The sequence below is a fragment of the Scyliorhinus torazame genome, chromosome 11 (genome assembly GCF_047496885.1).
Source record: "Scyliorhinus torazame isolate Kashiwa2021f chromosome 11, sScyTor2.1, whole genome shotgun sequence".
NCBI classification, from domain to species: Eukaryota; Metazoa; Chordata; class Chondrichthyes; order Carcharhiniformes; family Scyliorhinidae; genus Scyliorhinus; species Scyliorhinus torazame.
In genome coordinates, this window is record NC_092717.1 from 118499770 (window position 1) to 118517992 (window position 18223).

At 45.9% G+C, this 18223-nt stretch overlaps 1 protein-coding gene across 2 annotated transcripts in view; it reads left to right on the forward strand.

Annotated features, from left to right (window-relative positions):
• Positions 1-1804, forward strand: part of LOC140385482 (gamma-glutamyl hydrolase-like) — a 73196-nt gene extending 71392 nt beyond the window's left edge. For both annotated transcript variants that reach the window (XM_072467676.1, XM_072467675.1), the window contains 2 exons: positions 1340-1477; positions 1640-1804. In XM_072467676.1, coding sequence (XP_072323777.1) covers positions 1340-1477; positions 1640-1761 — 260 coding nt within the window. In that variant the 3' untranslated portion in view covers positions 1762-1804. The remainder of the gene's footprint in view (positions 1-1339; positions 1478-1639) is intronic.
• Positions 1805-18223: the final 16419 nt, after the last annotated feature.

Here is an 18223-nt window from a genome sequence, read left to right on the forward strand (position 1 = left end):
CCTTATACAACTGGGCAATAATTATGTTTGCAATTAATGGAATCTTGCTGTGCACAAACTGTTAGTCATATTTTATCTGAGCAATTTATTATCTGAAATCATTTGGAACATGTTAAAATGCAATAAAGCACTATACATATTGAAATTCAGTCTAACCAAGCCTTCACAGTGGATGTCAGAAAAATATTCAACGTTGAAGATATCACAGCCAAGCCAGGTCCTTTTTTCACCATATGGCCATATATTCACACTTCCAGCTTTGATCACTGAATGGCTAGGAGATGTAGGGATTGTGGATATTTTATCTCCTTAGCCAAAGTACACAGAGGCTGATTGTGGTGCTCCTACTGGCTGTGTGGGCAGCACAGCAGCATAGTGGTTAGCACTATGGCTTCACAGCGCCAGGGTCCCAGGTTCGATTCACGGCTTGGGTCACTGTCTGTGCAGAGTCTGCACATTCTCCCCGTGTCTGCGTGGGTTTCCTCTGGGTGCTCCGGTTTCCTCCCACAAGTCCTGAAAGACTTGCTATTAGGTAATTTGCACATTCTGATTTCTCCCTCTGTATATCTGAACAGGCACCGGAATGTGGCGACTAGGGGCTTTTCACAATAACTTCATTGTAGTGTTAATGCAAGCCTGCTTGTGACAATAAAGATTATTATATTATTATTATTATAGATCAGGTAACTTAAGCACAAACCTGGAACTGATGGCCTCCCTGTTATGTCCATCTTATGCATAAACCTCCTGAACCATTAAGGGAGCCCTGAATGGTTTTAATAGTATAGATCTCTAGAGCTTAGATGGCAAAATCTAGGCTTTGAAAAGCGGAAAGCACAATGGTAGAAAAGCTCCATTTCTCATTGAAATGAACAAACAATGGATGTTTGCAGTTTGCCATTGGTAAAAGTAACTGCTTTAGATGCGGCAACCCATCCATAAATGTTATATTTTTATACTCTTTCATAGTGCAAAAAGTGAATATTGATCTTTAGACATCATGTGTGCCTGGAACATCAAAAACTTCCATCATCATCATCATCCACTCCATATATTCTGTGTTCCTATTGCCATTAACTGTTACAAATAGATCTGATACATTACACTAATGTAAAATGGGACAATGTCCTGTAATGACTAAATAGTTTTAAACTTCAGCATCTCTGAACAATCTTAATGCATTTTTGCTATTATATTTAGGTGTGCTTGTGGTGTTTTACTTTTGATATTTTCATAAGTTTTAGCCCCTTTTAGCATGCACATTGTAATTGTAATCTGATAGTTGAAGCAGTATCGGAAGTGATAGTCCTGCTTGATTTAATTGTTTCTTTAAATGTAGCTTTTAGATACCCTATTTATGCAGTTCAGTGGCACCCTGAGAGAAGCCCTTACGAGTGGAATGTAACATTGGATATCCCACACTTCTCTGAAGCTGTTCAACTCGCCTGGTATTTAGCTGATTTTTTTGTTAATGAAGGTATGATAGACAACAGAAATAATATAGAGGTTTTATGGTTTCATTTCTGTGCATATCCTTGTGTTCCAACTGATAATCTTTGCTAAAGTGTTAAGTACAAATTTAGGAAATCATTAATAAGATCACCTTTTCCATGAAAAATAATTACATTTTCTTTTTCAGCACGGAAGAATTCCTATCATTTTTCAAATACAACAGAAGAAGAGAAGGCTTTGATTTATAATTATCCACCCATTTACACTGGAAACATTTCTAAGTATGATCAAATTCATATAATTGATTAGAATTACTTCAACTCCATTTGCCTCAGTCCGACAATTAAATACGATACAACCATTTTATTGTACTTCTTCCATTGTGTTCCCTTAATACAAACTGAACATTTGGTGTATGTAGGGGGTGTGCTCTTTGCCGCAGAGTATCTACTCTTGAGTTCCTGGAGCAGGCCACAGGCTGCAGGGTTGCTGGGAGAGGTGAGTGCATATTTAAAAGAGACTTCAGTTCCTGGAGCAGGCCACAGGCTGCAGGGTTGCTGGGAGAGGTGAGTGCATATTTAAAAGAGACTTCAGTTCCTGGAGCAGGCCACAGGCTGCAGGGTTGCTGGGAGAGGTGAGTGCATATTTAAAAGAGACTTCAGTTCCTGGAGCAGGCCACAGGCTGCAGGGTTGCTGGGAGAGGTGAGTGCATATTTAAAAGAGACTTCAGTTCCTGGAGCAGGCCACAGGCTGCAGGGTTGCTGGGAGAGGTGAGTGCATATTTAAAAGAGACTTCAGTTCCTGGAGCAGGCCACAGGCTGCAGGTTTGCTGGGAGAGGTGAGTGCATATTTAAAAGAGACTTCAGTTCCTGGAGCAGGCCACAGACTGCAGGGTTGCTGGGCGAGGTGAGTGCATATTTAAAAGAGCTTAGTTTACAGGTCGAGTGGCAGTTGGAGACTTCAGTTCCTGGAGCGGGCCTATTGGCTCATTGGAAATAAGGCAGGGTACAAAAGGTGTGGCAGGAGTGCCTTCAGACATGGAGTGCTGATTGGAACAGAGTGCATCTGAGTTTAGGTGAGTGCTGATTGGAACAGAGTGCATCTGAGTTTAGGTGAGTGCTGATTGGAACAGAGTGCATCTGAGTTTAGGTGAGTGCTGATTGAACAGAGTGCATGTGAGTGCTGATTGGAACAGAGTGCATCTGAGTTTAGGTGAGTGCTGATTGGAACACAGTGCATCTGAGTTTAGGTGAGTGCTGATTGGAACAGAGTGCATCCGAGTTTAGGTGAGTGACTGAGTTTGGGTGAGTGGCGAGAGAGGGCTGTGTTTTTGTTGGTGTTCGGGTTTATCCTTGAGGTTCTATAAAAAATTTTTTTAAATTATTTAAATTAATTAACTAGTTGAATATGGCTGGACAGGTGATGTGCTGTTGCTGTATGATGATGGAACTGGTGGATCCCATTGAGACCGTCAAGTGTTGGCTGCTCTGCTCGAGGAACTCTGCTCAGAATTGATGAGCTGGAGACCGAGCTGCACACACTGCGGCACATCAGGGAGGGGGAAAATTACCTGGACGCTTTGTTTCAGGAGGCAGTCACACCCGGTAGAATAAGTACTGTTAATTTGGTCAGTGGTCAGGGACAGAGTGGTGTGACTGCAAGGGAGGCAGGTAGGGGGATCCTGAGTTTAGGAGTTGAGGAGCCTCAGCCCTTGACCTTGTCCAACAGGTACGAGGTACTTGCTCCCTGTGTGGATGAGGAAGAGGGCTATAGGGAGGATGCGTTGACTGACCACTGCACCATGGTACAGGAAGCCATTCAAGAGGGGGGAGCAAAAAGACAAGTGGTAGTTGTAGGGGAATCTACAATTAGGGGGATTGATGGCATCCTTTGTAAGCCAGATCGTGAGTCCCGCATGGTATGTTTCCTGCCCGGTGCCAGGGTGAGGGACATCTCTGATCGGCTTGAAAGGATTTTGGAGGGAGGGGGAAGATCCAGTTGTTGTGGTCCACGTTGGGACTAACAACATAGGTAAGACTAGGAAAGAGGACCTGTTTGGGGATTATCAAACACTTGGGACAAAATTAAAGAACAGGTCCTCCAGGGTTATAATCTCTGGATTACTACCCGAGCCACGTGCCAATTGGCATAGGGTTGAGAAAATTAGGGAAGTTAACACGTGGCTAAAGGAGTGGTGCGGGAAAGAGGGATTCCATTTCATGGGGCATTGGCATCAGTACTGGGGCAGGAAGGACCTGCACCATTGGGACGGTCTTCACCTGAACCATTCTGGGACCAGTGTTCTAGCGAATAGGATAAATAGGTTGGTCACAAGGACTTTAAACTAGCAAGTTGGGGGGGAAGGGAAGGGTAAACCTATGGACAGTATAATGGTTAATGGAGAGCAAGGCAGCAGGTTACGTGACAGGTTATTATGTAGAGATATGGGTTCAAAGACAAGGAAAATTAGGAGAAAGGGTAAGAGGAAAAATAATTTGCGAAAAGTTACTGATCAAGGTGTTAGGATTCATAACAAAGACCTAAAAAACAGCATAAGTGTACTTTACCTGAATGCTCGTAGTATACGGAATAAGGTGAATGAGTTGATGGCGCAAATCATCGTGAATGACTATGATTTAGTGGCCATTACTGAAACATGATTAAAAGATGGTCACGACTGGGAGTTAAATATCCAAGGGTATCAGACTATACGAAAGGATAGAACGGATGGTAAGGGTGGTGGTGTAGCTTTGTTGTTTAAGGATGGCATCCGGGCAATAGTAAGGGATGATATTGGTGCTATGGAGGACAAGGTTGAATCAATTTGGTGGAAATCAGGAATAGTAAGGTGAAAAGGTCACTGATAGGAGTAGTCTATAAGCCACCAAATAGTAACAGGATGGTAGGGCAGGCAATAAGCAAAGAAATAACGGATGCATGTAGAAATGGTACAGCGGTTATCATGGGAGATTTTAATCTGCATGTTGGTTGGTTTAACCAGGTTGGTAAAGGCAGCCTTGAGGAGGAGTTTATAGAATGTGTCCGGGATAATTTCCTGGAACAGTATGTAATGGAACCTACAAGGGAACAAGCAGTCCTAGATCTGGTCCTGTGTAATGAGGCAGGATTGATTAATGATCTCATAGTTCAGGATCCTCTTGGAAGGAGCGACCACAATATGGTGGAATTTAAAATACAGTTGGAGGATGACAAGGTAAAATCAAACACTAGTGTTTTGTGCTTAAACAAAGGCGATTACAATGGGATGAGAGAAGAACTAGCTAAGGTAGACTGGGAGCAAAGACTTCATGGTGAAGCAGTTGAGGAACAGTGGAGAACCTTCCGAGCGATCTTTCACAGTGTTCAGGAAAGGTTCATACCGACAAAAAAGAAAGATGGTAGAAAGGGGAAAAATCGACCGTGGATATCTAAGGAGGTGAGGGAGAGTGTCAAATTGAAGGAAAAAACATACAAAGTGGCAAAAATTAGTGGGAGACTAGAGGACTGGGAAGTCTTTAGGAGACATCAGAAAGCTACTAAAAAAGCTATAAAGAAGAGTAAGGTAGACTATGAAAGTAAACTTGCACAGAACATAAAAGCAGATAGTAAAAGCTTCTACAAATATATAAGACAAAAAAGAGTGGATAAGGTAAATATTGGTCCTTTGGAAGATGAGAAGGGAGATTTAATAATAGGAGACGGGGAAATGGCTGAGGAGCTGAACAGGTTTTTTGGGTCTTCACAGTGGAAGACACAAATAACATGCCAGTGACTGATGGAAATAAAGATATGATAGGTGAGGACCTTGAGATGATTGTAATCACTAAGGAGGCAGTATTGGGCAAGCTAATGGGGCTAAAGGTAGACAAGTCTCCTGGCCCTGATGGGATGCATCCCAGAGTGTTAAAAGAGATGGCTAGGGAAATTGTAAACGCACTAGTGATAATTTATCAAAATTCACTAGACTCTGGGGTGGTCCCAGAGGATTGGAAAGTAGCAAACGTGACACCACTGTTTAAAAAAGGAGGTCGGCAGAAAGCGGGTAATTATAGGCCGGTAAGCTTAACTTCGGTTGTAGGGAAAATGCTGGAATCTATCATTAAGGAGGAAATAGCGGGGCACCTGGAGGGAAATTGTCCCATTGGGCAGGCGCAGCATGGGTTCATAAAGGGTAGGTCGTGTCTGACTAATTTGGTAGAATTTTTTGAGGACGTTACCAGTCCAGTAGATAACGGGGAGCCAATGGATGTGGTATATCTGGATTTCCAGAAAGCTTTTGACAAGGTGCCACACAAATGGTTGCTGCATAAACTAAAGATGCATGGCATTGAGGGTAAAGTGGTAGCATGGGTAGAGGATTGGTTAACTAACAGAAAGCAGAGAGCGGGGATAAATGGGTGTTTCTCTGGTTGGCAACCTGTAACTGGTGGGGTCCCTTGAGGATCAGTGTTGGGCCCGCAGTTGTTCACAATTTACATAGATGATTTGGAGTTGGGGACCAAGTGCAATGTGGCAAAGTTTGCAGACGACACTAAGATGAGTGGTAAAGCAAAAAGTGCAGAGGATACCGGAAGTCTGCAGAAGGATTTGGATAGGTTAGGTGAATGGGCTAGGGTCTGGCAGATGGAATTCAATGTTGCCAAGTGTGAGGCTATCCATTTTGGGAGGAATAACAGCAGAATGGATTATTATTTAAACGGTAAGATGTTAAAACATGCTGCTGTGCAGAGGGACCTGGGTGTGCTGGTGTACTAGTCGCAAAAGGTTGGTGTGCAGGTGCAACAGGTGATTAAGAAGGCTAATCGAGTTTTGTCTTTCATTGCTAGAAGGATGGAGTTCAAGACTAGGGAGGTTATGCTGCAATTGTATAAGGTGTTGGTGAGGCCACATCTGGAGTATTGTGTTCAGTTTTGGTCTCCTTACCTGAGAAAGGACATATTGGCACTGGAGGGAATGCAGAGGAGATTCACTAGGTTGATCCCAGAGTTGAGGGGATTAGGTTATGACGAGAGGTTGAGTAGACTGGGACTGTACTTATTGGAGTTTAGAAGGATGCGGGGGGATCTTATTGAAACATATAAAATTATGAAGGGAATAGATAGGATAGATGCGGGCAGGTTGTTTCCACTGGTCGGGGAAAGCAGAACTAGGGGGCATAGCCTCAAAATAAGGGGAAGTAGATTTAGGACCGAGTTTAGGAGGAACTTCTTCACCCAAAGGGTTGTGAATCTCTGGAATTCCTTGCCCAGTGAAGCAGTTGAGGCTCCTTCTTTAAACGTTTTTAAGAAAAAGATAGAAACCCTTTTAAAGAATAAAGGGATTCGGGGATATGGTGTTCGGGCCGGAAAGTGGAGCTGAGTCCACAAAAGATCAGCCATGATCTCATTGAATGGCGGAGCAGGCGCGAGGGGCCAGATGGTCTACTCCTGTTCCTAGTTCTTATGTTCTTATGTACAGTGAACTGAAAATTAGTAACTTTAATTTTCACTTGTAAAATAATTCAAGGCAGCAATGTTGATATTTTTCAAGTGGAATTCAAATCTGAAAGGTTTCTGCCAATGTTCTATTGAGTGGTGTGATCTTTGGCTGGCAGAGGGCACAGCACCAAGCTTCCCATCTCCTCAACTGTGCTCTACCTCCCCAGTTGTTCTGCAGACCTAGAGGCACTGATTTGCTGTTTCCATATTTATTGCAGCCTTTGTGTGGATATCTCAACAAGGCCACTGCCCTCCCTTTCAGAACGCAGCAACACTGTAGCCAACTGAGGAACTCACCTCAGCACCGTCAATGTTGTGTTGCCCTATTATGTATTTTCTTTTATTTCCTTTTCTTCTCATGTACTTAATGATCTGTTGAGCTGCTCGCAGAAAAATATTTTTCACTGTACCTCGGTACACGTGACAATAAACAAATCCAATCGTATCCAACCCAAAAACAATCTAGAATACTTCCAGATGCTTGACAATATGGTCGTCATTCTTAATCACCGTACCTGCAATTTGGTTGCATGTCTGGAGCTAGATCGGTTGCTTGAGTGTCTTTCCTTTGTTCCCGGAGATGGGCCATCAATATGTTAATTGCCCTACAGTTTCAGTTCCGTCTGGGAGCTGTTTCTTCAATATGCATACAAGCTCTGTGCCTGCTTGTTTTCTTAACATTGTCCATAGTTCCCTACAGTCTTTGCGATCATCCATTTTGTATTCTGGAAGTGGCCATCCCAGATGGCTACAGTTGAAAGAAGACTGTTTAGCAATGTTATCCCAATGTCATGCAGCCTAAGTAGATATGTCAGGATACCAAATGTGAACCACAGTTGCTAGCAACATTGCCCTGCAAACAACAGGTGCAGAACTGGATGATGGGCCTTACAATATCTTTCCTTCAAGGGTTGGGTGCGGCGCCAGTTCCCCAAACGAAAGCGTAAACAAAGCAAGGCCAACGGCCACACAGGACACGCCCAGCCATCAGGGCACCCACCCCTTCATTGGTCAAGATCAATACGAGTGACCAAGATACGGTCCAATTAATTGGGGCCAAGTTCAAGGCCTGCCCAAAAGCGCGCAAAGCCCCTTCGTGTATAAGAAGAAGGCCCCGAGAGAATCACTCTCTTGGACTTGGCTCTCAAAGCGGAGAGACCCGTCCACCAGCTACACCAGAAGCAAGTAAGTCCAAGGTCAACGCTCGCTACCAGACGGACGACCTTAGCTGTTCTCCTGTACCACTTCGAACCCAGCAACCTCAGATCCGAACAACGGCCATTGTTCCTCTGACTGAGTGGGCACCCGAAGCTAAGTATAGGCGTTAGCGTTAGAGATAGTTTGGTTTGTAGTATTTTGTGCATGAGTAGATAGTACTGTGTGTGTAAATAAATAGTATTGACTTTGAACTAACTAACTGGTGCATCGGCTCTTTGATCAGTACTCAGGTTTGAACCTTGTGGCGGTATCGAGAGATACCTGGCGACTCTAAAGTAAACATAATTAGGATTAAGGAAGGCGACCATATTGACCGCCATATTCATAACCAGAGAAACAGAGCAACATTACTGCCGACATCTGATGGGACTCGACCTAGAAGTGGCCTAGTCACTCCGAGAGAACCCAAATTTGAATTAGAATCCAATTGGAAACAGAAAAACCACAAGTGTGAGAACGATACTGATCAAACCTCCAAGATTTGGAAGTGTGTTATTTGCATGCGTACTAACAGGGATATAAGGTAAACCTGAGCGATTTTGTTGCGTAAAACTGTCGGGAGTTTTGTAGGAAACTAACGTAAGCCGTACCCGTGTTTACATCACCACTTTATCACCCCCTGTTCCAAATTCAGTAGATCCCGGAGATAGCGAGAAAAATGGCAATGAAGGCAATGGAACGCCTTATGAACTCCCAAGAATTCGAGGTCGCAGCATCCAGTAGAGTAGGACAGTGTCCCGTATGGGAAGAGGAGATCAGAAAATATCTCAAAGGGAAAGGATGGCCACTTTGGAGTGAATTCTGTGCGAACGATGAAACAGGTCCCGGAAGTATAGGGCATACTTGGTGGGAGAACCTGACAGAGATCCATAGGAAGAGCTTGGGGAAAGCTCGCAAGCCGATGGCAATCGTGTCCTGCTTGGTACAATTGCGAGGCACAGAGGAGGTCGTTAGGACGCTCCGTAGAGAGATTGAGGAGAGACAGGAGTAGCGAAGGAGATGTGAGTGGATATGAGAGAGAGAACAGGGAACTGAGAGAGAGCAGTTAGCGGTGAGGGTCAAGGAGGTGGCTGATGCTAAGTGGGCACACTAATCTTGTCTCGCCCATTTGAGCATCTTTCAGTCCCAATATGACAAAGCCTACCAACATACGCAACGCGCGGTGTTGGTAAGACAGGAAACCGAACAACAGGTTGAGCAGTTGCAGAAACAGTGTAACGACTTAAAAGCAGCCCTACGAGCACTCCCCGCTTCCACAACGGAACAAAGGTAGAGCTCGGTAGATCACGCAAAGTGCCGGAAGCAAATTGCAGAATTGCAATCTCTGCTTTTTATTCAGAATGGGTTCCAGAGCAAGTTTGGACCCCAGTTAGACCAGGAAAACGGCCCCGATTGGCAGGAGTTAAACGAGACTGCCCATAGATATGTACATGGAATATATACACAGGACAAACCACAAAAATGAAAAACACCCCCACCCCTGACTGTACAGGCAGAACACAATCCTATGAACCCGGTCACCACACAGCGCAGGGCCACAGCAAAAGGAAACCCAGATTTCCGATACACCACCCCGTTAACCGTCACCCAATTACGGGACGCGTGTGATAAAATAGCACCGTTCCTACCCACATCGGACCCCCACCAGTTCTTTGCAAGAGTAAAACAGCAGGCGACCATGTACGGCCTGGATGAAAAGGAACAAGTGAAGCTCACAGTTTTGAGCCTCGACCATTCAGTCGAGGCAGCCCTTCCTGACCCACAAAATGTAGGAGGAGGCACACTCCAAGAAATGCATACAATGATCCTAGATGCGATCGGCTATAACAAAGGAAACCCCGTAGAAGGCCTAAACAAGTGTAGGCAAAAGAAGACAGAGCATCCCACAGCGTCTGTTGGACGCTTGTGGATACATTTTACTGCAGTGTTTGGAGAATTAGCCCGCGCCCATTTGTTCCCAGATAATATGGCCAAATGGACCCGCATCCTAGTCTCTCACGCGACAGAGGCAGGACAGAGAGCTTGCGCAAATTACGACCCCTCAGAAGAGGCCCACAACGAAAAATGGGTTTTAAAGAGATTGTCCCGCACTTGGGAACAGTCCATCCAAGGCAAAACAGCGTTTGTTAAAGCAGAGGAAGAACAGGCAGACCTGCATCCAGTTAGGACGCACCAGAACCCCACATGGGTAAACGAGGGAAGGAACAGCCCACAGCAAACCAAATCCCAGGAGTGTTATAATTGCGGCCAATATGCACGAGAATGCAATGCGCCCCAGAAGCAGCAGAGACACCAGCAGACAGGCACCCTAAATAAGAATAGGGCAAAGCCAATCCACAGTATTAGCTCCCGTGCGGACAGCACAGATATGAATGACACCGACTGACAGTGTTCGGGCTCCCCAACTTGGGTCTGCGACACCCTTTGTGACAAGTCCGGTTGACCGGTAGTGGCAGGCACAGTCTGGGGACACCCCGTAGAATTCCTTTGGCATGCAGGAGGGTCCCGCACCACGCTCAATTCCTCCACGATGTTTCAGCGAGATACGTGGCCCACGACAAACACCATTACAGTCAGCGGTTTTACAGGGCATTTACAGCAGGGACACATCACAGCCCCTGCAGCAATCCAGATAGGGAACATTAAAACAAAACGCCGTAGTTCTGGTCGTTCTACACCAGACAGCCGAACACATTTTAGGCATTGACTTTATGAGCTCCCACAACCTCTCATTTGATCCAGTGAATAAATGTGTGTGGAGAATGGCAAAGGCAGCATGAGCTCCCGCCACGCTCACAGTTGGAGAGTATGAAAATAGAATCAGCGCAGTAGGAGACTTCTGGTTCGACCCTCGAGCCATTAGTCAGGACAAACAAGTTAGGGAAGTCCTGCAGCGACACAAAGCAGCATTTGCACAGCATAAGCACGACTGTGGCAAGATCGCTGGCTTAGTGAATATTACAGGTCCCAACCCCAGACCCCCAAAGCAGTACGGTTTTCCCCAAGAAGCAGAGGAATAAATCTCAAAAGTGATACAGAGTTTGCTTGATCAAGGCGTACTCCGATCAGTAGCCTCCACGAATAATGCACCAATTTGGCCCGTCAGGAAACCCGATGGATCATGGCGACTGACCATTAATTACCGGGAACTGAACAAAGTAACCCCAGTAGCAGCCCCCACCGTAGCCACGAGTCCTGAGACCATGTTCAAACAGGGACTACAGTCAAAAAAAAATTCGGTTTTGGACATTAGCAACGGCTTTTGGTCCAATCCATTGGATAAAGCGTGCCAATATAAATTTGCTTTCGCCTTCCAGGGACAGTAATATTGCGTCCTGCCTTCCACAAGTCCCCCTCTATTTTCCACCGACAGCTGGCAAATGGATTAGCAAACTTTTCCCGACCCGATTGTCTGGTCCAATATGTAGATGATCTGCTACTATAGACGGACACAAAGGGAGAGCACATTTCGCTTCTCGACAAACGTTTAGGACTCCTAAAACAAATTGGCTGTAAAATAGACCCCAAGAAGGCCCAGAGTTTGCAGGAAAAAGTGATTTACTTAGGTACAGTAATCACACATGGCAAACGCGAGATTGAGCAGAAAAGGATTGACTCGATCATCAAATTACCCTTGCCCCATAACGTCACAGCCCTCCGGTCATTTCTAGGACTGGTTGGCTACTGTAGAAACCATATAGACGGTTTTGCCACAAAAGCAGCGCCCCAATCCGAACCTCTCAAGAAGCAGGCACCTTGGAAATGGCTTTCACAGCACACGGATGCCATGAATGCTTTAAAAAGAGCCCTCAGCACAGCCCCCGCATTACAGGTCCCAGATCCACTTTCCCGTATGCAATTGAGGTTGCAACTACCGACCGAACCCTTTCGGTCGTGCTCCTCCAAGAACGACATGATCGATTAGGCCCCGTGGCATACACCTCACGAGTATTAGATCCAGCCGAGCAAGGATTTTCTGCCTGCGAACGGCACCTGCTTACTGTTTTTTGGGCAGTACAATACTTAGCCTACATTACAGGACTCAATCCCATCACCATTCTCACTGAACACACCCCAACACAACTCCGACTTGATGGTAGACTTAAGGATGGCACAGTCAGCCAGATCCACGCAGCCCGTTGGACCCTTCATTTACAGGGACGGGACATAACAGTTAAGAGGACAAAGACCCACACTTTCCTAGCCGATAATTTACACTTATATTCATCTCCACTAAACACAACACAGGACCCTTTGTACCGAAGTCAGCTCCCCCAAAAGCAGGTACTACACCCCAGAGACCCCAGCCCACAGACATGTGTGCACCCCTTAGAATCTATGTGGATGGCTCCTCCACAGTTTTAAACAGGAAAAGGATTACCGGTTGCGGTATTTATGTAGAGGACGCGCAGGGACGCGCCCTAGAAGACATTTTGTTAAAATTGCCAGGACATTTAGGCTCGCAGGCAGCAGAACTGGCAGCCATAGCGTACGTTGTAGAACATCCCGACTCGTTCCCGACCCCAGCCGACATATATTTTGACAGTTTAAATGACTGCAACAGTTTGACCGAGTTCTTAACCCTGTGGGAATCTGGAGGATTCGTTTCCGCAGACGGAAAACCCCTACCCTCAGGCTCATTACTCCAGCATATCCTAAATATGGAATTATCAAAGTCTGTAGCCGCCATTGTTCTTCCCCCCCCCCCTGGTAATGTTAAGGCAAACGCCCTAGCAAAAGCAGGTTCCAGACACGGTCACTTTTGGAACCCCCCCGAAAGCGCCACAGTACACGCGGTTCAGGTATCACAGACCAGCATTTAGAATTTAGCACAGGCCCAAAAAGAAGACACACAGCTCAGGGAAGTTTTAAAAGACAACTTCCCAGCCCCTTATGATAAGTATAAAAATGCGTTAACCACACATGACGGTGTGATTTTAAAAGAAGGAATTTATGTAGTCCCCAGCCAGGACAGGAATCAGATTATTTGTCAGTTCCATGACAACCATGGACATCAAGGCATAGAAGCCACCCTAGCCCACCTCAGATTTGTCAGCTGGTAGCCCGATTTAAAAGCCAATGTTACACACTACATTGAGAATTGCTTAATCTGTGCCCAGAACACTCCGTCAGATACGCAAAGATAGGTCAGCTTAGCCACACTCGCCCCGTTAATGGTCCCTGGACAAATTTGCAAATCGATTATATAGGATCCCTACCCCCCTGCAGGAACGGTTTCAAGTATGTATTGGTGGTCATAGACACCCTCACAAAATGGGTGGAAGCGTTTCCATCCAGAACAAACACAGCCATAACGACAGCTAAAATCCTCACTCAGCACATCTTTACAAGATGGGGACTCCCACGCAGCATAGAGTCCGACCAAGGCTCCCATTCTACTAGACGAGTGATGAAAAACGTCCTTACAATTTTCGGCATAAAACAAAAATTCCATATTGCATACCATCCCCAATCAAGCGGCATAGTAGAAAGGATGAACAGAACGTTAAAAGCGACCCTCAGAAAAATGGTGCAACAACTCAACGGCACCTGGGACACAGTTTTCCCATTTGCATTAATATTTATTCGAAACACAGTATCCACATCCACAGGATACACCCCCCACACCCTCATGACCGGACGCCCCATGAAAGGGACAGAATATTTATTAGAACTGGATTTGACCACCCCCGCAGTCAGCACCCTCACGCGTGAGAAAGCAATACAACAGATTTTAGAAAATGTGAAAGCAGCCCAGCTTGCAGCAGCCGTTAGGCTTGGAACCCGCAAGAAACAAAGCAAAGGTTGCTTTGATAAGACAGTACACGCCACCGAGTTTGTAGTAGGGCAGCAAGTTATGCTATCCCTATACAACCGCAGTTCATTCCTTTTCCCCAAATTTGCCGGACCGTACTCCATCTCTGATAAAGTCAGCCCCTCTGTATATAAAATCACCTATCCGAATGGAAAGTCTGCGTGGTTCCACATAAACCAGCTTAAGGCTTATGGCTCGCAGAACAACCATTCACACCACATCTCGCTTGCAGCAGCAGATGAGCACGCCCAGCCCACCAATGACGTATTCCTACCCTCCCCCAACCTCTCCAGCCCATCCTCAGACACGACTTCGACTCCACCCCCAGATGCACAACCCCGCCTCTCCCTTCCTCCAACCAGCAGCGACAGCAATAGCGATAGCGACAGCCCCAGCACACCACGCTACGATTACACCCCTGCACCAGGCCCCACTCCCAGCGACTCCGAACATGATTCCAGCGACCCCTTCGAGATAACGTATATTAAAGCCCCTGACCCAGACCCACCGCCCGACAATTATGGATTAACCCCTAGCAGCTCCAACCTCGATACAAAATACCGGCACCGAGACAATTCGTTCAGGCTCACCCGGAATGATGAGATGAACCCCAATTCGCCCCAAGCAGCTTTTGCACGACTACTCCAGTCAAGAGTATGGCAGCCGGGAGAAGATGATGACATAGAGTCTGACTCCCACCAAACAAATCCCTTTGCAACTCTGTTCGCTTTAGAGCAATGAGGTGTCCAGATGATGGTAAAAAGGAAGATTTACGGTGTCCTTTCTGATGGAACCTGCACCATGTTTGTAATGTATGTCTGTTTGTTATTGTGAATGTTAAATCTTTGTTTATTTAAAGTTTTCATGGCCCCACACCACCACTCTTTTAACGCCTAATGGCAGTTCGAGGAACTAGTTTGTCCGCAGACAAGCGATCATAACTGCTCTTCTGCTTTGAAGGTAGAAGTTAGCAACAAATGCAACCCCCACGACGACCACAAATTCTTACCATTCTTGCCGGTCGCTCAGGCAGTGGAGAAACGGCACTGGTCCCTGCCCTGCCTGAGGACCCCCATCTGGTCAGCTACGCTTGGGTTGAGCACATACGGCACTGATCACCGTCCTACCCGGGGATTCCACCCATTCTTACCCGCCGCGGTCCATACGCACCCCATTTGGCACTTTTAGTTCAAAATCTTTCTGTTTGTTTACGGCGACCCTTAGGTTGCTTCCAAATGCGATTTACATCCTCAAACGCCGGGATGGTAGATCGCACAGGCTGCGAGATGGCTCGCGCTGTGTCAGTATTTTTCTTGGATGACTTGTCCCAAATATTTGGCTTAAAAATGAAAGAAATGAGGGAGTCACAGATGGTGACCAATTATAATGGGTAATTGGCAATAAAGGACAGACAGACATACGAGATCTTAAACAAGATAATAACTGAAATTATGCTTGTATCCATAGAACCCCGGAACCACAGAAGCCTCAAGAGGAAGAAAGAAAGGAGAAAAGATGAAGACAACCATCATGCTCTACAGTTGGATCTTAGCGGGATCCCTCCAGTTGCGCGCGGACGCTACCCCCTGACCCCTACCACACAGGCCGTGAATACACTACCCCCTGACCCCTACCATACACTGTACCCCGAGATAGTAACCGATACACCGACCTGGTGTGACAAGTGGTATTCCCTATCCTACGTTGTAGAATCACTACTAGTAATTGCGATACTCTGCAGTGTCGTTCAGACCCTAAGACTCAGGAAATGGCATAGGAAAGCCTCCCGCACTCCGGTATACACATTCAGAACCCCTATTTTCGGACTTCCAACAAACCCCACAACCCCTTTAAGTGAATTAAAGTACATCCGTTTTCTTGTGTGTTCGAATAAAAGAAATGTAAAACTCTATGCTTGACTGCCAAGTCAGAGAAACCTGTGTTGCTATTGTACAGTTAAAATGTTGTAAATTCTTTTGGTTGATTAAGGATAGTTTAGTTAAGGACAGTTAGAGGTTCCAGTTTTTTTATTTTGTAATGCATGCCTGAATGTCATAGCATTTTATAATGATGTGTATACATAAAGTAATTTAGGTAAACGTTTCAATTCATAGGACAGAGTAGTGTAGAGCCTATCATTGTTTATGGGTGCCCGACTTAGGAGGAGAATGAAGAAGTTGCCGTAATTTGATCTTCACGCTTCGCGTTGAGGATCACAAGGAGGGAGGGTAGCCATCTGGGATGGCCGCTTCCAGAATACAAAATGGATAATCGCAAAGACTGCAGGGAACTATGGACAATATTAAGAAAGCAAGCAAGCACAGAGCCTGTATGCATATTGAAGAAACAGCTCCCAGACGGGACTGAAACTGTAGGGCAATTAACATATTGATGGCCCATCTCCGGGAACAAAGGAAAGACACTCAAGCAATTGATCTAGCTCCAGACATCACGGAGCCAGTTCCCCAAACCGAAAGCGTAAACAAAGCGAGGCCAAAGGCCACATAGGACCCGCCCAGCCATCAGGGCACCCACCCCTTTATTGGTCAAGATCAATACGAGTGACCAAGATACAGCCCAATTAATTGGGGCCAAGTTCAAGGCCCGCCCAAAAGCACGCGAAGCCCCTTCGGGTATAAGAAGAAGGCCCCGCGAGAGAATCGCTCTCTTGGAATTGGCTCTCAAAGCGGAGAGACCCTTTCACCAGCTACACCAGAAGCAAGTAAGTTCAAGATCAACGCTCGCTACCAGACGGACGACCTTAGCTGTTCTCCTGTACCACTTCGAACCCAATAGCCTCAGATCCGAACAATGGTCATTTTTCCTCGGACTGAGTGGGCACCCGAAGCTAAGTATAGGCGTTAGCGTTAGAGATAGTTTGGTTTGTAGTATTTTGTGCATGAGTAGATATTACTGTGTGTGTAAATAAATAGTTTTGACTTTGAACTAACTAACTGGTGTATCGGCTCTTTGATCAGCACTCGGGTTTGAACCTTGTGGCGGTATCAAGAGATACGTGGCGACTCTAAAGCAAACAGAATTAGGATTAAGGAAGGCGACCATATTGACCGCTATATTCATAACCAGAGAAACAGAGTAACACAACGCAGAGCTCACTTGTATATGTGCTCTTTTAGTAATGGACTATGATATGGATTGTGTAGGAAATGGCTGGCACTGCATTACAGCCCAGCAAAGTGACACTATAGGTCTTTACAGCACCAAATTCTGTACCCTGCATTGCTTCACGATATAATAATTGAAAGGAAATAAATTATTTGCATACTTTTCTCACTAATCTTCTCTTCAGTTCCTTCCTCCTGACACATTCAGATGTTCAGTCCTTGCTAGAATATGATTCCACACTTTGGTCATCCTCTGTGATCTCAGCCAACTGATCATTATTCATTTGTGCATCTTGAACAGAAGAGTTTCAGCAAATTATCACACCCCAGAGGATGGAGTAAAGCTACACTGATCCTTGATTTTAAAATTCTCATCCTTGTTTTTAAATCCCTGCAAAGCCTTGACCCTCCTTACCTCTAACATACATCAGCCAACATGCCTCCTTGATCTCTGGACTCCTCCAATTCTGACATCTGGAGGCCATCACTTCAGGTGCCTAGGCCCTAAGCTCACCAAGGGCACGATTTAGCGGGCCCCTTATCCACGGTCACAAATCCCACCATGGTACTAAATATCTTGAGAGGTCAAAATGGGGTTTGTGCCAGCAAGATTTTAGAACACTATCTTCCTGGGTCCTCCCCGATTACATGATCAGGTTCACTCCCAGGAAGGGTGCCAACTTGATCAATATGCATTTGAACCATTAGCATCTACTTAGCGGGCCTAACATCGCATCTTCAGCTCAAATCGAATCTTCCCACCCACCAGGCATGAGGTCATGCCGGTGCGAATTATGACTGCATTTAAAAATGTGAACTGGGCACCATGACCTCTAAGAGAGAGGAAGGAGGTGAGCACCACTGACTCCATTGAGCAGCAGGGACTCAAAGGGGACTGAGGCTGCTGGGCAGCTCTGAGGCGGGGGAGATGCCTTTGGGCAGCTCGGGGGGGGGGGGGGGGGGTTGGCACCAAGGGGTGTGAGAGAAAGAGGAGGGTAGCTGCCAGGGGCATAATGTTGAACTCGTGGGGTGGAGTCACAGTTAGTGTCGGCAGTCCTGGAGTCTGCTGTTTGTGTTGCATGAATACAACTGTGTAAGTTTGCTGTCTGTGTTGTGTGTGTAAGCTTCTATTTCTG